At 52.0% G+C, this 20,739-nt stretch overlaps 1 protein-coding gene across 3 annotated transcripts in view; it reads right to left on the reverse strand.

Moving 5' to 3' along the window:
• CRAMP1 (cramped chromatin regulator homolog 1) overlaps positions 1–20,739 on the reverse strand; it is a 67,797-nt gene that overhangs the window by 4,149 nt on the left and 42,909 nt on the right. For 2 of the 3 annotated variants that reach the window (XM_066275325.1, XM_066275326.1), the window contains exons 7-20: positions 20,545–20,630; positions 20,005–20,128; positions 18,294–18,375; positions 16,678–17,820; positions 13,671–13,851; positions 10,299–10,480; positions 10,137–10,211; positions 7,635–7,716; positions 6,619–6,723; positions 6,211–6,389; positions 5,463–5,531; positions 4,650–4,881; positions 3,688–3,852; positions 2,419–2,564 (exon numbers count right to left, since the gene is read on the reverse strand). In XM_066275325.1, coding sequence (XP_066131422.1) covers positions 2,419–2,564; positions 3,688–3,852; positions 4,650–4,881; positions 5,463–5,531; positions 6,211–6,389; positions 6,619–6,723; positions 7,635–7,716; positions 10,137–10,211; positions 10,299–10,480; positions 13,671–13,851; positions 16,678–17,820; positions 18,294–18,375; positions 20,005–20,128; positions 20,545–20,630 — 2,851 coding nt within the window. The remainder of the gene's footprint in view (positions 1–2,418; positions 2,565–3,687; positions 3,853–4,649; positions 4,882–5,462; positions 5,532–6,210; positions 6,390–6,618; positions 6,724–7,634; positions 7,717–10,136; positions 10,212–10,298; positions 10,481–13,670; positions 13,852–16,677; positions 17,821–18,293; positions 18,376–20,004; positions 20,129–20,544; positions 20,631–20,739) is intronic. The other variant, XM_066275327.1, reaches the window with a different exon arrangement.

A 20,739-nucleotide genomic window follows, 5' to 3' on the forward strand; every position in this document is an offset into this window, starting at 1 on the left:
CATTGACTTGCTCTGTAATGGCTGCCTAGCACTTTGGAGAGAATCTCAGAATTGTCCATCATTGTGAACTCTCACTCTTTTGACAAGTGTGCAGGAGAGTCTGCTGTGAGCCGGGCACTTCTGATTGCTGGGATCAGACTGGTGGTTCCTTCTACAGGAGATTGTGTATGTGTGGGTGTGTTTTGGGGGAGACAGTCAACCAGGCAAAGGCACAGAGTGAAATGCAGACCTTTGGGGTGGCCTGTAGGAGAAGTGGAGGAAGGGGACAGAGTTTGCCACAGGAGTGGGGAGCACATTCCTGTCAGAAAAACAGCAAGTGCAAAGCCCTGGGGTGGGAAAAGGTTTCGGCTCTTCCAGAAACAAAAAAGCTGGTGGAAATGATAGTAAGGAAAAGAGTTGAAGACGAGAAGAGAAAGACTTAAGTGTGTCTAGTAGGGACTTAGGTACTGGGATTTTATTCTGCAGACAAATACACGGAACACACAGTCTTCAACGTTTACTTTCTGTCCCCTTTGCTGGAGTAGAAGTCTCATGAAGATGGGGCCTTTGTTTAATTCACTCTGTGCCTATAGCAGTCCCTGGCACATCATTAGTGAACTGAATAATATAATGAAATGAGGAACCTTGGAAAATTCTGAGTAGACCTATGGCCTGAATCAAATTTTAAACCTTTTATTATGAGAAAAAGATGAAACAAACTGAAATTTGTTTTCAGAAAGTATAGCAAACAGCAATTGTCTTCTTTGCACATGTCCATCACCAACTTCATCCACCTGTGGCCAATCTAGGCCCCACCTCCCCCACCCACTCCACGCTCCCGTCACTTCTGTTCAAATCGACCATTTTGGCCACACATTTCAGACTGCACTTCTAGATGAGAAGGACTGTCTAAAAGCATACTCGTGTTTTTGGGGTGTGGCAAGTTCCTGGTCAGATTCCTTTCATAAGCACCGCTATTTCTGCAGGAGATGTGTTCCCGGCTATGGACTTAGTTCATTAATAGCTCCCATCTTTGTTCTGTGCTGCTCACCTTTGTGTGCAATGTGCCACCCAGAGATCTTGCTAGAAATGAAGGTTCTGGTCCACTGGGCCTGGGGTGGGCCTGAGTCTGTCCTTCTAACAAGTCTAAGGTGTCCCGTGGTGAGTCTGTGGACTGCCTGTGAATAGCGTGGTCCTGGCATGTTATCTCGGGATGTCTGTGCAGTGCCCACTTCTATACGACCTGGATGCTTAGAAGCAATGTCCACAAAGACATGGGGAGGGAAACAGAATGGCCTACTGCAGGACATTAGAGCCATAAAGTGTTCTCTAAATAAAAGTTCTGTGGTCATAAAAATGCTCATTGAAGGGAAAGGAATTTACTATATTGCTCTTTAGTTTGAATTTGGGGAAATTTCCATTCATGTCAGGGGTCAACTTAGAATCCTCCAAAGTCTTCCCATAAGCTCCTCAGATCTTAAGACCAAACTTCAGGATACCAAGAGCTGAGGAGGCATGGGACACCACTGTGTGAGCCTTGTCTGATCCAGGGTTTCCCTCCAGAATCTTACTATACAACCCTTGAGGGACACCCACTAACATCTCAGCATCCAGAAAGCAAGGATTTAGGAAAGGCTGCTCTATTCTTTAACAACAGGACCAATGGAATCTCTTCACATTCTCTACCTAAATCTCTCTTCCAGCACCTGTTATTTTGTACCTTGCCTTATAGTTAAGTGTACCTGTCTCCCCTTTTTCAGCAAGTGTGCATCCTTTCTTGCTCAGACAACACTCATACCGTATGGGACGGAGCCTGGGTGGCTACATGAGCAGAGAGCCTGGCCTAAGAAAGAGGGACACTGCATTCGGGTCCAAAGATGAGGGTCACAAACTGAGTCTTGCCTGCACATCAGGGTCTGCCATAATATGACTTCTATTACCAACCGCTTGACACCATGGGAGGAGCCCGTGGGGTACCTGTGCCCTTCCTGCAGAACCTCTTTTCCTGCTTGGGGGGCAGTGACAACAATAACATGGGGGTGCTGCTCAAAGCACCCCTGCTAGCAATGACAGCCACCTACAATCGCCCTTGACTCCTCTACTGATGGGGTCAGCACGGCAGAGGCAGTGTTACTGGCCTGAGGTCAGGCAGCTGGCCAGTGGAGGACACAGCGAGATCCAATCCCACTCTGGCTGCCAGCAGAGCCCCCAGTCAGCCCCAACAACAGGGCGTCCCAGGTTCTGACGCCTTTAGGGTTCAGCTACTACTTCTGTTTGCTCCAGAGTTTCCCTTCTTAGAAGCTGGAAACGTGCATGTGCTGACTGCTGGCTTTTGACATTTCGAGGAGTAATTCTCAGTAACCAAACAGGTCTGCTGGAGGGACCTGCCACCTCTGGAACAGGACTGGTAGTCAAGTTCAGGCAGAAGCTGTGACTTACCTCTGCCACATCAGCCAGGGACCTAGACACAAAAGAGTCTCTTGAGTTGCCATCTAGCAAGCTGGGGCCCAGTAGGGAGGTGCCACTGTGGGTTCCCACTGGAGTCGGCAGCATCTTCCGGCCCTTCTCTGAAGAGATGAAGCTCGCTGCCAAGAGAAGAAAGAACGAGCCCTGAGACGGGCTTGGTCAGCCTCAGGCAGGGAAGGACCCCGAGGGCTGGCAGTGGCTGAGCCAGGCCCTGAGGCCTCCATCTGCATGTTTGTGCCCAGCGCCTGGTACGGGGCCACAGCGCCCTGGCTTTTCCCAAGCGGGGAACCTTGGAGGGTCCCCAGACACATGTGTTAAGTTGGCCTCTTATTTCCAGGGGCCCTTAGTGCTCTGCTGTCCAGTCACCACTCCCATCTCTGTATAAGGTGGTTTCCAATTTTTCACAATTCGTATTCAACTTTGCAGACGTCTGTACAGTTCTATGGGACTCCCAAAATGGAAACGCTCATTGGATGCTGGCCCCTGCATCACCCAGACCAGAGCACATGTTCTGGCCGTCAGGTGTGGCATCCTCACAGGGGTCCAAACCTGCTCAACACGTGTACAGCATCCCCCTCTCTGGGGCCACAGTCCAATGGCCACGTGCACACATTGGCTGCTCTCTAAAAGTGCAAAGTGCATGGATCACAGCCATGTCCCAGGAGCCCCTCCGACGTGGGACACTGAGGCCAGTGTGTCTCTCCTTAACATCCACTTTCCATCACACGAACACTTGGTGCCCAGGGAGGATTTGAACACATCCTGTGAACATGCCAAACTGGTCAACATGCCACAAGCCAGCTGGACTGTCCACATCAGAATGCTTTACTGAGACAGAAGGATGGAAGCAAGGAACACAAAGAGCTCCTTTTTTCTACCCCACCGTTGGCAGCAGGAGCAGAAGGCCTGGTAGGGGAGGGGCCAGGACAGCTGGCCGGACTGGAGAAGGGCACAGGGGACTGTGTGGGAGACGGCCTGCACCACACCTCGGCTCGGCTGTGGGTTACAAGGGTGTCGTGTTTGCCAGAGCTCAGTGCACAGCACACTGGCGCTCTGGACACTCTTGTGTGTAAATGGTGCAGAAAACAGTAAGCCCTGAAGAACAAGCGGACAGTCCCAGCGGAACTCTGCCAGCTGGCTCGGCGAAGCCAGATGCCCACCCTCACCAAGCTCGCATCGAGAGCCCTGCTCATCCCCTGCTGGTCTTGGACAGAGACCTGGGCATTCTCCGCACACACTCACCGAACAAGCTGCTGAGGGATGAATCCGTGGGGTCGCTGGGGCACCACTGTGGGTCATGGGTGGGTGAGGCAATCCAGTCTGGCTGGGGGCTGCCGGATGGGGAGGGAAGACTCTTGGAACTGTCACTGCCGTTTAGCTTTGCTGGAGAAAGAGGGACTCCTTCACCTGTCAACCAAAAACCTGGGTCAGAGATGCCCCATGGAGTGGACAGCACTCCGCTTCCCCAATTTGCCAATAAGGCAACAAGTCAGCACAGCCGTGTGCCACTGAGCTCTGCAGATCCAGGACCCTGCTTCTATGGGACCTCCCATAGAAGGTGAACACTGGTCTGTGGAGGGGACCCTCCTGGAGCAGGGACACAAGCCCATTTTAGGGAATGACAATGACTACAGCTATCACTGATGGAGCCAGGACCTATGCCAAGAGGTTCACCTAAATCCTTTCACAGGTGTTTACAAAAACCCTGTGAAGGGAATGCTATTTCTAGTTCAGAAACGAGCCGGTGACCTGCCCACAGCCACACACTGCCAGGCTGTGAACTCAGCTCAATCTGAACCCATGGTCTAAATTGTACCAAGTACCAACCACACCACTGCCACCAGGACATGAGTCCAACCTACTCCTGGAACCTGCAAAACCAAAAGGAATCCACCCAGATTCACAACCAACTAGGACAATGCCCTATCTAATCCTCAGTATGGACAGGCCGCATGGGCCCACTCTTATCCGGTCTCAAGGACAGGAATAGGTCCTGCCTACACCTTGTCCAGCTGTGCTGCCTCTGCCTCTGCTGGGCAAGGCATGGAGGTGGCAGGTGCTTCATATGCAAAAGTGAAAGGGGAATGGGAACATACCCAGCAGGTTTGACAAATACTCAGATGGGAGGTCAAGGGCAAGCACGGTCCCCCCATCCTAACAGGAAAACTGATTCCAAGGATGTGCAGAGGCAGCCTGTTCCTCACCGTACTGGCTGGAGCTGATGGCGATCTCAATGATGGAGTCGCTGATTTGAGTGGCAGGCTCTCCCTGCGAGAGCACGTCCTCAGGCGGGCCGGGCAGGGAGATGTCCAGCAGAGCAGAGACGTTGGGTGGAGAGAGCCGAGTGCTGGAGCCCTCCGCCAAGGGCAGTGGGGTGGAAAGCCCGTTGTGGAGAGGAGCCTTGGAGAGCTCAGATAAGGAGAGGACAGGTGAACCCTGGTGGGAGATGGGGACTGTTCAGACACAATGGACCAACCAATCCCTAATAAGGAACAAAAAAATCAACCTCATCCTCACAAGGTGGTAACCAAGTCATGGGCAGGTCAACAGAGAAGTGAGAACCCTAGAAGATACCTCTTCTTTTCCAGTTTACTTTTCCTGAAACCGCTCTGGGGATGCAGAGTTGGTAAGCCAGGCCAGGGTGCCCTGGACATCTGGACCTGCTTCCCCTGCCGGCAAGACAGCTGGTAATACCCAGGGAGAAGGTGAGTGCCAAGAAGTGCTACCAGCTGATGACCTCGCCTTAGCCCACAAAACTGTGATCTCCCAGAACTGCATCTGAATCAGCCGGCCTTGCAGAAGGGAGGAAGGAGCCTGAGATGGGGGGCGGGTGCATGTTTCTTCTATTTAGGCAATGGAAAGACAAAGCCACTGGGTGTCCATGTGTCCTTGTCACGTCCTGGCAGTCCACCGCAGGAGGCTAGCTAGGTCTGCTGGCAGGACCATGAGGATAAGGACCAGCAGTGGAGGGGGTCCTGGGGTAGCTACTTTGCTCAGCCACCAGCAGCACACACTACCTGGAAACCGTCTGTCACGGACTCCTGCTCAGACTTCGAGGGGATGCTGATGAATGGATCACTTGTACCCTAAAAGAAAATAACACCATGAACGCCAATGAGCCCCTGCACACAGCATGCCAGAACTCTGCCCAAAGGCTAGCTGGCCACTACGCTCCTGAGGAAAGAGCCACTGCACTGCCCAGTTTCCTAACAGCCAGCAGCACAAGAGCCCATCCAGTTGAGGTTGGACTCCCTTCCTGTGACGACGAGCAAGCCCACCACTTCCAGAGCATGGGCCACAAGTCACTGCACCTAAGACTGTCAATTCAAAACCTTGTGGTCCTCAGGCAGGGCTGGGCCATAAACCAGAGCACTGAGAGAATCGGAGAGAGTGCTGAGTAGGGGCCACTACGCCCACTTTTGGCCAACTTGCTTCAAGTTCTTTCTTAGACCAGCTGACACCTGAGAAGTCTGCTGATGTACAGATCTTGCCTGTCTTGGTTCTGGATTCTCCACGGCCACCCAGCAAGCCTGTCCCCACTCGGTCTCCTTTGGTGGTTCGCCCCTGAGCCACGCGGCGTTCCCTCATGTCACAGCCTCCCTGGTTCAGTGACTCTCCTCCGGCCATGAGGTCCATCCCCTCCCGACGCAGAACTCGAGTCCAGCATGGCCTCAGTCCCATTATCTTGGCTCCCATCCCTCTGAAGAATGATCAGCCCATCCTGAAATCTGGCAGTAACTTGGAGAAGTCCTTTTAAACACTCACCCCCACGGTGGGGATGGGGTCTCCATTCTGGTGGCTGCCAGTGGAATCCTGACCCGACAAGGTCGCTGTTGCCTCATCTGAAGACAGTGAAGAGATGCCAGACAACCCATCAGCATCCAAGACAGGGAGGGAGCCCCCAGGAATGATGCCAGCACTTGTAGCTGCTAAGTCGACAGCACCTGGCAACAGAAAGGTCACTACCAATCTGAGCTCTACTGACAGCCCAAAATATACTCCACAGGGTTCATAGTAACATCGAGGGCCCCCTCCTTTGTGCCTCATTTCAATGCAAGGACAATGACTTTCCTGTTCTCTCTGGAAGATGAGACAGCATGGCTTGGGGAAACAGAAAACATCACTCAGAACCCCTACGTGGTGTCTGTCACCATGTCATTTACAGAAACTTACTGGCCAGTTGGCCTGTGGCCTGGGGTGGGAGGACCTTGGGCATGATCGGTCGAGACAGAGCCGCTTTGGTCAGGGAGGACTGGATGGGCCGGAACGAGCCTCTCCCTGTGAGGACAAGAACAGAAGCAGCCACATCAAGCCCACCTGCCCCCAGTGCCCTCTGCCTGCAAAACAGAGGAGACAGAGGGCGTGTTTCACAGCCAGTCAGGACCAAAAAGCCAAGCCGAGGTGGAAACCGCTGAACGTCCTCAGTACATGCCAACCTGGAGAGGTCAGTCAGGCCCCCATGAGGAGGCACCCCCAGGGCTGCTGAAAGGACGCTGTGAGCACCGCCATGCCCTGGGGACAGCCCTTTAAAGGTGGTGCACTCCTGAACTAAGCTACGGGCTCCACTGAAGCAGTCAGAGCATCAGTTTGGATTAAGATTCGGCCTCTGCAATTGGGGTCTTTCCTCCTTTCTGCAGAGAAAAAGGAGGCAAGAGAAAAAACAATCAACAGCTGTCTGGGTCCAGCAGTAGGCAAACCTGAAATGTGAAAATCAAGGCTGATTTAAAAGCTAAATCATACATGTTTCACTAAACAAAATTCTCAGAGAAGTAAGAAAATTTACAACAAAGTGCCAGGGCCCCAAAGGACCTTAGAGAGGTATGAGGGCCTGAGCTGTACCTGAAGATTATATCTATTCCGTAAAATACCTGACAAAGAGAAACATACAAATAAATAACACCTGACAAGACATTACAGAGAGAGGGTGGATCAAACTAAGCAAAGCATCCCTCACCGGGCCACCTGAGCCCAGATTTGAGGGCAGCAGCCTGCACACCGCCTGTCAGAGGTCTGTGCCGCCCGCACTGCAGCAGGCTGGCACAGGGGCAAACTCAGTGTTAACAGAGCGGACAGAGAAATGCTGGAAAAGTCACTCAGGGAGCCATGAAAGCAAACGCCTGCAATTCCCCAAGATGAGGTCAGATGCAAGTAAGGAGTGAAAAGCCAACCCCAAGAGGCCCCGTGCTCACCGGTTATGGAGGAGTTTGACATGATAGAGAAGGAGCAGACGTTGTGGGACTGGTTTTCAGATGGTCTCGGAAGAAGGGTTCTCTGTGGAAGGAATATTGCCAACAATCAGGTGATAAAAACACTCTAACAGCAAAAATCACTCAGGAAACCGGCGAAGAGCTAGCTGTAAAGGGATCCTCCAGATAACAGCAAGCTGAGTGGAACCACATGGTCTGGTTCCAGAGCTGACACAGGGGCACCTAGAACAGGCTGAGGGTGGCTATGTCCTGTGGACCCCAAGCCCTGAACATTAAGTCCCCTATGAAAAAAAATCAAAGGGACTGAACTTCCCTCTTCCCTCCAGGGAAACTGGAGGAAAGTCAGAACCATCCACTATTAATCTAGAAGGTTCTTCTGATTTAGATGGAATGCAACTATTTATATATAGCTGTTAATAACCACTTGACATGGGCCTCTTCAAATTTGGGGTGAAGAGAATAAAGTTGCTGCTTACAACACTGACAGGCTCAGGGCCTGAGGCATTCCACCCCACCTGCCCGTCCCGGTGCCCACTCCTCCCTGTTTGCCCATGACGCCTATGTGTGAAATTCAGTTCCAATGTGATGAACACCATCTAAATAAATTGTATCAATTGCTGAAACTGTTCCTTATTGAAGTAAAATATTAACAGAAAGTATCTGTCAACAAAAGTCTCCCAAAGAACCTCCAACTCTGGGGGCACAACTGTGTCTGCTGACACACAATGGACATCTCTGTGCCCCTCAGAGGTGCCCCAAGATGTTAGCAGCGGGTGGAGGTGCTACTGGGGCTGCAAACTTGACATGGCGACCAGGTCTGCTCAACTGCTGCTGCTGTGGCGCGGAGGGGACCTGTCAACACAGCGAGGAGCCACAGGTGCTGGCTCCGCTCCCCAAGCGCTGTGGGAGGCAAACTAGGGGAGACGTGTTTTCGGCTGTGGGGCCATGTAGTCTCTGTCACAGCGAGTCGCCTCCGCCCTGGTGGTGTGAAGGCAGCTGTGGACGGCAGGGAAGTACATAGATGTGTGGCAATTAAACTTTTTATGAAAACAATAAATGGAAAAGATCACATATGAATGCCCGCAACAGGCAAATCCACGTTGACAGAGAGTGAATTTGTGGTTGCCAGGGGCTGGCGGAGAGGGCAATGCAGGTAAAGGGTACAGGGTTTCTGTTTGGGGTGATGGAAATGTTCTGCTATTAGACAGTGTTGACGATTACACAACCCACTGAATACACTAAAAACCATCAAACTGTACACTTTAAATGGTTGAACTTTATAGTATATGAATTATGTATCAATAAAGCTTTAAGATACTTCATCAGATACACTAAAACCCTCCTGACTGGTGGTAGCACAGTGGATAGAGCGTCAACCTGGGACACTGAGGTCACTGGCTTGAGTGAAGGTTTGCCAGCTTGAGTGCAGAATCATCAACATGATCCCAAGGTCGCTGGTTTGAGCAAGGGGTCACTGGCTCAGCTTGAGCCCCCCTGGTCAAGGCACATATGAGAAGCAATCAATGAACTAAAGTGATGCAACTATGAGTTGATGCTTCTCATTTCTCTCCCTTCCTGTCTGTCTCCCTTGTCTCTCTCTCTCTCTGGAAAATAAAAGACAAAAACAAAATACTAAAATCAAATGCATTAAAACTAAATTACAGTTAGCACTAAAACACAGGTTTGAACTGTGCAGGTCCACTAATACATGTACTGTTTTCAGTAAATACATATACTGTTTCGATCCGTGGTTGGAAGCCCACAGGTGTAGAGGGCTGACTATATACACTGATCTTATATACAGGAGACTGTAGTATCTGCAGATTCTGGTGCCACGGGGCATCTGGAACCAAACCCCTATAGATACCAAGGGACAACTTGAGTTTTGGAGGAGTCAAAAGTTATACCTGTACATGGATTTTTGACTATGCAGGAGGTTAGGCCTCCTAACCCCTATGCACTGTTCAAGACTCAACTGTCATCCATGTAAACACACACATACACACACACACACACACACGTGCGCGCACATGCACACGCACACACAGACAAAACTTGGGATTTAGAATACATCTTCCTAAGATCCATTAGGCAATCTCTCATTTCTAAGTAAATTAATCTCAAAAGAATTTCTAAGAGTCGTTATGAGCTCTGACCTCTGGCCAATTCACACACCTTGCCAACTGCTTCCACTGACTACACATTTATAGAGATGTTCTGAGAATCCTCAAATATACCCCAATCTGTAACACTCTAGGAATGAGAATCCCCAGAACTTCGTCTTTTTTGCAAGAGGTTTTCACATTGTGCAAAGACTATTTTTATTTTCAGGTACAGTTAGGGTCACTGTTATTACTTTATTTATCCTATTCATAAGAAGGAAGAAAAGAGCAGAAATTCCCATTTCGGCTGAACACCCTAGAAACGGGAGAAAACCAGTGTGTCCGGCAGCTTGGCCACTCAAACCTGACCAGGGTTCCTGACCTGGACCACCAGCGGCTTCCGTAGGTGCCGATTCTGCAACTTCCGGGGCTTTGGCAAGAAGAAATCCGACTGCATCTGTAAGGAAAACAGCACCCAGTCCCTGAGAATGTTTACAGCCAACACGAGTCAGCAGGCAAGCAGAGGGGCCCAGTCCTCACTTACACTGATGGAGTTCAGGTGCTGAAGGAAAGTCAATTCTGTCTCTTTATTGGGAGAGAAGAGCTTCCCATGTCGGCTGTTGGGTGGCAAAGTTGTTGGGACGGCAAAAAGACCACCATCTGAATCGCTGCTTCCTGTACTAGAGGGACCAGCCACCAAGAGGGGTCTTGGAGGGTTTCTCAAACCTAGAAAAAGAAAAGTAGAGGTGAACACAGCTATACTCACCCACAAACAACTTCAGTATGAATGGAGTTCTATTAGGAAGAATTCCCAACAACCTATTCAGTTTCCTGGAAATATTTATTCATTTTTGACAGAGTCACAGTCAGAGAGAGAGACAGATAGGACAGGCAGGCAGGAAGGGAGAGTGATGAGAAGCATCAATTCTTTGTTGCAGCTCCTTAGTTGTTGTTCATTGATTGCTTTCTCATATGTGCCTTGACTGGGGGCTATATAGCAAAGCGAGTGACTCCCTGCTCAAGCCAGTGAGTGAACTTTGGGCTCAAGCTGGCAACCATGGGGTCATGTCTATGATCCCAGGCTCAAGCTGGTGAGCCCATATTCAAGCCGGATGAGCCCACTCTCAAGCCAGTGACCTCGGGGGTTTCAAACATGGGTCCTTCACGTCCCAGTCCAACACACTCTATCCACTGCGCCACCACCTGGTCAGGTGGAACTCTATTTCTTAAGCCCTCATAAAATCTGCTTTTCCATTTTTCTCCCTGAAATTCCAGTTTCCACTATAAGCAGATCAAAGCTCTCCCTGACAGAATAAAGGCACTTTACCACTTTGTTTGATCCTCAGCAAGAAGGGCAGCTATGCCCTCATTTTTCAGATATAGAAGAACCTACCAGAATATCTAGTGTAGACCAGATGTCAGCAAACTCTTTCTTTAAAGGGCCAAATAATAAATGCTGCTTTGTGGGCCTATAGCCTCTGCTAAACTCAGCTCTCTAGCTGCAGTATAAAAGCAGCTACAGACAATATGTGTATACATCAGTGAGCATAGCTATGTATCAATAAAATTTTATTTACAACAAGTAGATTGTGGGCCATAGTTGGCTGATGCCTGGTCTAAATCTCTACTTGTATAAAAAAAAATACCCAGAGAAGACAATATTTATTTAGGAACCACTATTTCAGGACTATGCTGGCTGTTTTCATTATCATAAATCCTACTGCAAGCACATTTGACTCATGGTAGAATGAGCTGCCTTTGCTTATTCTTTACTTGCAAGTCTCCGAGGTTATACTGACACTCGTGGATCCAGAGACCAGTCTTCGAAGCACCGGTCTGGATTCTAGCACTGCAAGTACACTGGTCTAGAAGTATACCCAATTCAGAAAGAGGATGGATTTTTTTTTAAGTGAGAGAGACAGATAGAGGGACAGATAAAGACAGACAGACAGGAAGAGAAAGAGATGAGAAGAACCAATTCTTCGTTGCGGCACCTTAGTTGTTCATTAATTGCTTTCTCATATGTACCTTGACCGAGGCTGCAGCCGAGCCAGTGAACCCTTGCTCAAGCCAGCGACCTTGGGATTCAAGTCAGCGACCATGGGGTCATGTCTATGATCTCTTGTTCAAGCCAGTGACCCTACACTCAAGCTGCTGAGCCCATGCTCAAGCTGATGACCTCTGAGTTTCAAACCCAGGTCCTCTGTGTCCCAGGCCGACGTTCTATCCACTGCACTACCACCTGGTCAGGCTACAGGTGGATATTAAAGAGTATAAAGACTACACAATCTACCAGCTAGCCCTACCATTGAGTTCTGTGCCTGCATCTGTGAGAACAACCAATTCACAGTGTGTTGCTGCACTCCTCAGACCAGTAATATCAAGGAAACAGGATAAAGGGGAGGAAACAAAAATAACAACTGCAAAAGGGGGTGAACCTAACACCACAGCAGCCCCGATTCCTTAAAGGCCTCTCTGAAGTGCTCTCAAGAAAATGGAATCTTCGAGCACTTGACAGGCTATACGCAACACAGTAAGTCAGAGATAACATGGAGCCAGCGACATTCTCTCAACAGAAAAGAACTCAAGGGCAGAGATTTTGACCAGCATGCCACAAGAATTTTTAAAACATCCAAAATACCTTTTTAGTCAGGGTCACTGACTTCTTATCCTTTAGATTGTCAAACACAAAAATGACAACAGCCAACACAATAGGCATCTGGTATGAATGAATCAAAACTGTACTTTTTTTTTTGTCATATAGGAAAATAAATTATTTTTTTTGGTGTGCCACAGAATTTTAGTAATTAGTTGACGTGTACCATGAGATGAAAAAGGTTGAAAACCGCTGCCCTGGAGAACTATTAACACACAAGGACACTAGGTGTCTTCAATCAAAAAGGTGTTGCAGGTTTGGGGGTTCCGTCTACAGCCAAGTAAGAACAAAGGCAGGACTGCCTCGCCTCTTTAATGATGCACACCAGTCATCACTCAGACCCTTGCCAGTGCAGGATGCTCAAGACGTCCAAGAGGCTGCAGTTCTGTGGCAAGCGAGTCTGCCCATGGGAACAGTTACCTGGTGTGGAGGCCTGCTGGGGCACAAGACACAGAGGAGTGTGCCAGCCCTTAGCCCCTGCTGTCCCTAGATCCCCAGCCACCCCCATCTCAGCAGGCCGGCCCTAGGAAGTTATAGGACTTCACCGGGAAGGAGGAAGGAGACGGAGGCAGGTGCCTCAGGCGCAGACTCACGTCAGGGGGCACACAGAGCAGGGCTGCAGGGTGCATGCACCTTTCTTTCTCTACCTTTAGAATTCACAATTCTAGCCATGATAATTAATCTAATTTGTTCTACCCTTGGTTTTATGTACCCAGTAACCCAATTAAGGGCCCTGAATTTAAATGTCTTCCAGATGTACAACTGGGGTAAAGAAACACTGTGGACTGGCAAGTCAGACTGTTTCTTTCCAAGGCTTGTGTTAGACTGCTGAAAAATCTTTTAACTTAGACTTCTTTATTATTTTAGGCATAAAGACAAAGGCTCTGGAAGATTCAGAAAAAACAAGTCCTTCTCAGATTTTAAACCACCAACTCAGCATGTTAGAGGCTTCTGCTTACCTCACAAAGCACAATGCCCCAAAAGTGAACAGACTGGCAAGGGCTACCCCGGGTTTCCCACTGGCTCCTGCACCCTAGGATCCCAAACGCTGATGACAGGCCCACACGCACCCCCTCCCCTCCCCTCCAGAAGGCAGGGGTTTCTGTTACCGTCACCTCACCCACTGGACCGTGGCTGCCTCACCCCAGTGGGGCCAGGCCTCAGGCAGTCCTGCCCCTTCAGACCTGGTACAGCCTCCTTTCCCAGCGGGGTGGATGCCCAGGATAGCGGCTCCCGGGTGGAGGGGCTGCCGAGCCTCACCTGAGGAGGGGCAGGGCGCAGCGCTGTGAGAGAAGGTCTTGCTGTTACGGAGGGCAGACTGGTTCCGAGGGCAGCGGGGGCTCCGGGAGCTGATGTTCACCACCTTCCCAGGGGGGGTCGTCGACTGCTCCTCCTGGGCGGGCCTCACTGAGGCCATGGAGCTGGCATTCGGTTCCGGAGCCTAGGACAGAAACAGGCCGAAACAACAGCCAGACTCAGCCCACGAACAATGGTTCTGGAATGAGTGTCCAGGAGCAGGAGGCACAAGAACCACTGGAGTTCAGAGGGACAGCAAAGGCTAAGAGACCATATTTAGTGGCCAAGGTCAGCACGCCTGAGTCACTCAGCAGCACTGAGGATTCAGTGTTCAAAATCACCCATCAGGCAGACACTCAGGGGAAGCAGGGCGCTCCCTCCAGAGACCTCTGCCCTCGCAGCCCATGGTCGGATGGGCACAGACAGGGCAAACCCTCAGGGGCGGCTGAGGGGAGGGCGGAAAGACAGGCTGCTGAAAGCAATGGCGCCCCCACTCGCCTGGGAAGGGCTCGAGCTGCCAGAAGACAATGCTGAGTGGCAAGTCACAATAGTGTCTTTCAAAAAAGCCTAAGACAAAAAAAAAAAAAAAGCCTAAGACAACTGCATTGGCTTCTTCTGATTGTTAATCAGAGAAAGAACAGACTATTTAACTTCCAGAATTTAACATAATCACTGCTGAAAAGGCCCCTGCTGAGTCAAAACCCAAATCCCAGGGTTTAGACTGCTGCTTGAGGCTGCTGCTAAACTGGACAGAAACACCTCCTCCCACCCAGATCTGTTCTTACTCTGTGTCTTTACCAACCCTGTCCTCCTCCCTCCTCCTGCCTGGCGCCCACGCCAAAGGCCCACCTGGGCACTCCTTTCAGTGAATTACACAACCCACTGTCCACGCTTACTCAGCATGGCCTTGACTGCCCTGCTTGCTCAGGAGCCGCACGCCTTCTCCTGGACCTCCCATGGCCCGTTGCGCCCCCCCCCATCCTGATCCACCTTCTTCTTTCCATGGGATCCCCACTCCTGACCCTTGCATCCCTTCCTGCTCAAGCTTATTCAATCTCACTATTCAATTGCCAACCGAGTGCCCAATCAGCCTCCTGTCAGCATCTCGACCCCCCAGGGCACCGCTTGTCAGTGCTTCACCCAAAACTCAGCAGGAGCAAGACCACAAGGCCAGGCTGCCCGTCTCTAATTCAAGGTTCCCATTCTCAATTGGGGCCTTTGATCAGCAATCCTTACACTTTGAGCTGCATCAGAATCACCTGGTAGAGGATGTCAAAACCCGGTCTATGGTGGTGGTGGTGGGGGGGGGGGGGGCGCCAAGAAGGTGTATCTCTATCTAACAAGTTCCCAGGAGATGCTGAGACTGTGAACAGGACCAACTTCGGAAACCATGGCTCTGAGCACCCTCCTTTGTGTTCTCTGCAGTAGCATTTCCAATCTGCTCCACTCTCCTCTTAAGACCAAGGCCACTACCTCAGCTGTGTTGCGTCCAGCCTTCTCAGGAGCTGGCGTAGCTTGGCCTCCTTCCCTAGGGTACTGGACACACTCAGGTGTCCCCCCAGTCTCCTTTCCTGACTCCTCCAAAAGACAAACTAGAAAAAGCTTTTTAAACAAATCACCTCTATCCGACCACCCTAGTGTTGTCCAAGCCTGACTGAGGGTCACCGCCACAAAATCCAAAGCTCACCCTCAGGCCTCAGCTTACCAGCCTCTGCACCACCCAGCCAGCTCCCACCCACCCCTACGAGAGCCATCTCTTTCACGGGGCGCTGCGCCTCACTTCACTGATGCCCTGCTGAGCGCCTCTTTGGGCAAGCACTGTGCAGGGGAGCACCCAGGAGAAGGGAGAGGGACCTGTGGGAGCATCACACTGGAACCCAAGACAGAACAGGGAATTCACAGACCGTCTGCCCAGGAAAGCGGAAGGTGTGGTGGGTGTTCCCAGGCAACCCTTGCACTTGGTTCTGAACATGAGCCAGCACTGAGGGGTGCACAGGAACCTGCAGTCCTGGTCTGTGCCCCAAAGCCACCGCATTCAGCCCCCTGAGCTGTTCCTCCTGGAACCTGGGAGCCTCCAGGCTTTTAAACACCACGCACACCTGCTATTTCAGAAACAACCTGCCTTAGGACTCGGCAGACTTGCGTCCAAAAGAACCTACAAGACTTTCCCATGAGCTAAAGTCTCTGCCCCATTTGAGACTCCACTAATCGGCCTTCCCAGGTTGGAGTCACAAGCCATGGCCTGCCTGGCATGATCTCCCTGTTCCTGAGCCTTCATGGCCACTCGCTGGTCTCAGGGACCACCCACACACCTTGGACCCTCCTGAGGAGCCCCAGACGACTTCAACTAGCCATCCCCTGGAAAGCCGCTCATGGAGGTCTGCCCGCAGAGGTTGCCCGGGCGTAGCAGCAGACAGCTAAGCCCCGTGGAACAGCCCACAGCCCAGCATCCTTTATCCCTCCCAGCTCCCCTCACCCCACTGAGGCGGTGCCGCCACTGTCCTCTCATGACGGCCATTCCAAAGCACAAACTCAACCTTGTCACTCCTCTGCTGAAAGCTGCACACTCCTGACTCTTAGAGAAAGCCCGATCTGGCTCAGCTCCTGGCCGAGTCTGCCACCTCCTCTCTATACGCTGTCCCCTTGGCTGGCCCTCAGGGCCCAGCAGAATCACTGGAGCCTAGCAAGGCCCCCTAAGCATGGCCTGCTGGTTGCTGTCCTCTTTGGAGCCCTGTGAGAGCCCAAATGAGAGGACTCTCACCTGGCAGGGAGCCAAAGCCCTGTCCTTTGCTCTACACAGCCCCACTCAACAGAATGAAACATGGTCTGCAAGAACCTCTGCTTTCCCAGACACTGGGGTCCCTGTCTCCTGCTCTTCCATAGGAGCCTGTGTGACTCCCAGCCATCTATCATGGGGCCAGGCCTGAGTGCCCTCTGGAAGCCAACAGGGCTGTGCCTGAGCCTCACTCACCAGCCTGGGGTTGACCTCAGTGGAGATGAGCTTCAGGAGACAGCTGAGGAGGCGTTGCTTGTGGAAGGTGGCGGGCGGAGGGCCCCCGGGGCCCTGGCCTTCCGGGCCCAGCACGGCCAGCCAGTCATATTCAAGCTGGAGCTTGCTTGGCTTTCCCATCATGAGGTAGACTTCAGCCAGTGTCAGGCTCTCGGAGGTCTGCAGGTTCCAGCCCTCCTCGCGGAGCTGCTGGGCCAGCCGGCTGGCGGGGACGTCCTTCGGGGGCTTGGCAGAAGGCTGTCCCTGAGGTGGCGGGGGTTCTGAGGGGCTTGCCTTCTCAGACAGCTCCTCCGCAGGGGCATCTGCTGAGTCCTTAGTGCAAACATCTGACTGCAGCCCTGGGCTGGGCTGAGGCTCCAGGCCCAGGAGGCTACGAATAGGAGACGGTGCCCTGGCCCGGGCAGGGTCGGCCGCCTCTGTGCTGCCGGGGGCTTGGGACTCCGGGGAGACGCACACCGAGGGCCGCAAGTCTGCGCAGGGGCACGGCTCCGGGATGATGAGGTCCTGGCAGGACTTCATATAGCGGGGGAAGGGGTCCAGGAGAGAGAGCTCGTCCTCCAGCTCCGGAAGCTGGCCACAGGCACAGGTTGCTGCCCCAAGCTCTCGGGCTGGGCTGTCCCCGCCATCTACAGAAGCTGCCGCAAGGGTCTTCTCAAGCTGTACCCCAGTGTCCTGAAGCCCAGGGGGAAGCCCGTCGGGAGTGTTCAGGCTGCTGAGGCTTGGGGCAGTCCCCTCCCCAAGGGCACTTTCAGGGGAACTCTCTCCAGAGCTCTGCGAAGCGTCCGTGGAGGGAGGAGGCCGCCCACCACCCTTGCCTTCAGTGCCAGCCCTTGGGCACTTCACCTGGCCTCTGGCTGTACCCTGCCCACTTTGGATGCCCAGGATCTGGGCTGGAGGCAGCGTGTGGGCATCCTTGGAGCTCTGTTTGCACCGGCCGCCCTCCTGCCAGTGCACTGTGCAGAAAGCCTTGGAGTGTACCACACGAGCCACTCCTGGAAGCGGGGTCAGCGTACAGTTCTCCCCCGGGAACAGGTGCAGCACCACCTTCTCTTGTGACGGCTCTGCAAACGAGTCCTGCAGCTGCCGCTCCGCCAGCGTCTTTCGCTGTGCGCACTGTCAAGGAATCACCTGCAGCAGCACCTGCCCCTGGGCATCACAGGGCCTCGGGCAAAACATGACTCAGGCAATTCTTTCTTTATGAACTTCATGCCCAACACACTCTGTCCTGGCTGGGGACTGGGCAGGCCTGGAAGCTAAGAAGGAGAAGTCTGGAGCTATCCTTGGTCATTCTGATCAACTTGCTCACAGGATGCTTGGACCACACCTCACAGGCAAGATGGTAGCTACTTGCCACATGGAGGGCTGCCCTGACAGAGCTCTAACACTGCAAGGTCAGAAAGGGGCCCACACCCAAATCCCAGGCGTGGAGCTACGGGCTTTACTTTTGGTTCTACAGCATAGCTTCCTAGCCACAAGGGGCCCCAGTGCAACTCTGGGAGTGAGGGGCAGGTCATTATTCTTAGGGAGCAGACGCTGCAGAATTTGGGGAAGGGGTTGCTTTAGTAGGAAAAAGATACAATTCGCACTTCGTGGAGCTCCCACTTCTGTTTCAGGAACTCAATGAGGCTGGAAACCTTCCGATGGAGCTCCACAATCATCCTATAGGAAACGAGATGGGAAGAGGATGTTACCACGGAGATGGATCCTTCTGAAGAGCCCCAGAGGCTACTGCTGCAAGACAGTACCACAAAGAGTAAAGGTGTCTAGGAAAGGCACCAAGGAGGGGCAAGAGCCGCAATGTCCCAGCAGAGCCACTGACTCCTTTTCTTAATAATTAACCTTTTAGCCCTGGCCAGTTTGCTCAGCAGTAGAGCATCAGCCCGACGTGTGGAAGTTTCAGGTTTGACTCCCAGCCAGAGCACACAGGAGAAGCACCCATCTGCTTCTCCACCCTTCCCCCTCTCCATCTCTCTCTTCCCCTCCCACAGCCAAGGCTCCATTAGAGCAAAGTTGGCCCTGGCACTGATGATAGCTCCATGGCCGCCTCAGGCGCTAGAATGGCTCCGACTGCAATGCAGCAATGCCCCAGATGGGCAGAGCATTGCCCCCTAGTGTGCATGTCGGATGGGTCCTGGTTGGGCGCATGTGGGACTCTGTCTCTCTGCCTCCCTGCTTCTCACTTCAGAAAAAAAAAATTAACCTCTTAAATTGAGATAACTGGTCATTCATATAAAGCTACAAAGACAAAGCAAAGACCTGTGTATCCTTAACAGTGCAAGATCTCACCCAAGATACAGACCTTGGCACAACCCAGCAACCTAGTCTATTAAACATTTTTCTCAAGTTCAAGAAGGGAGGACTGGCCAACCTTAATTAATTTCAAGAAAATAAAAATACATATAGAAGGAACAAAGCACAGCCAAACTACAACGTGAATAAACCTTGAAAACATGATGCTCAGTGACAGTGGCCAGACAGAAGACTGCTGTATAAGATTCTACTTATGCGTATGTCCCTAGCAGCCAAATCTATACATACAGAAGGAAGACTGGTGGTTGCCAGGGCCTGAGAGTGGGGGTCCAGGGATGGGGAGTAGAAAGCAACTATTTAGGGCAGGTGTCCCCAAACTGCAGCCCGCGGGCCGCACGCAGCCCCCTGAGGCCATTTATCCGGCCCCGCCGCACTTCCGGAAGGGGCACCTCTTTCACTGGTTGTCAGTGAGAGGAGCGCTGTATGTGGCAGCCCTCCAATGGTCTGAGGGACAGTGAACTGGCCCCCTGTGTAAAAAGTTTGGGGACCCCTGATTTAGGGGTATGAGGTTTCCTTTTGGAGTGATAAAAATGTTCTGGAGCTAAGTAGAAGAGGTAGTTGTACAATGTTATGAAAAGCACTCAAATATCCTAAATCAGATACCTTAAAATGGTTAACGGTTTATTCTATGTTATCTGATTTTTACCTCAATCTAAAAACAAATGTATAATTGGAAAATGGTCTACACTACAATAATGCCTGCCCCTAAGTAAGACACACCTCTAGGGAAACAGTATGGAAGGGGCTTCTGGGGGAGAGAGGAAAGATTCTCTAGCTGTCACCGGCTGACCACAACATCCATCTGCAGCCCTCTTTCAGCCGGCAAGACCCAGGCCTCCAGGTCCCAACAACAGTGCACAAATCCCACACCCTACCCCCATGTAACTCTGGAGCACTGGGTAAAATCTGCCCACCCAGGGGTCCATGAAGGAACCAAAACACTGCCCTCCGTCCCATCCCTTGCAGCTGGGGACAAACCTGAGCCTGGGGTTCTGGGCGAGGCTCTGCACACGGGCCCAGGCATGATTGTTCCTCGGCTGCAGCTCTACAGGGACTCTCAGGGGCAGACGCACTGGCTTCTGGTCCTCTTCGTCACTCAAGCCTGCAACAAGAAGGGGCTGTGAGAGCCTGGCAGATAAACCACCACACAGAGGCAAGGCACTTGGCCAGACAACTCAGAGGCAAGGCACTTCCAGGCAAATGGCCTGGGAAGGAAAGCAGAGCTTGTGGAGAAGCCCACGAGGACCTGTATCTAGAGAAACATCAACGTGGCCACCAGGGTACCCCAAAGCCAGAGACACACGAGGCCACAAGACTCATTACTGACACCGCTGACATTCCGTCTGAATGCTGCTGAGGTTTCTAAGCTGACCCTGATTTAGTGAGTGGACATACTGCTTTGGAACCCAGGAGCTGCCCACGGATTTACAAGGCTGACACAGAGCATGGCCTGTCTATTGTGAAATGGAGCAAAACAGAACACCTCCCCGACTTCACCCCAGCCCACCTTCTACGTACCGTCTGGGTCACAGAGCTTCTTCAGGGCTCGGCACATGGGCGCTTTGATCCGCAGGTTTCTTCCTTTGTAACGCACGGTGGTGGCCCTGGGAAAGTTTTAAAGAGGTACTGAGACTTCTTAGTGAATAACAGCTTCCTGCCCAGTGCAGAAAGGGGAGGGCCAACGTGTCAATAACATGGAGCTCAGAGCAGGGG

This window comes from Saccopteryx bilineata, chromosome 4 (genome assembly GCF_036850765.1).
Source record: "Saccopteryx bilineata isolate mSacBil1 chromosome 4, mSacBil1_pri_phased_curated, whole genome shotgun sequence".
NCBI lineage: Eukaryota > Metazoa > Chordata > Mammalia > Chiroptera > Emballonuridae > Saccopteryx > Saccopteryx bilineata.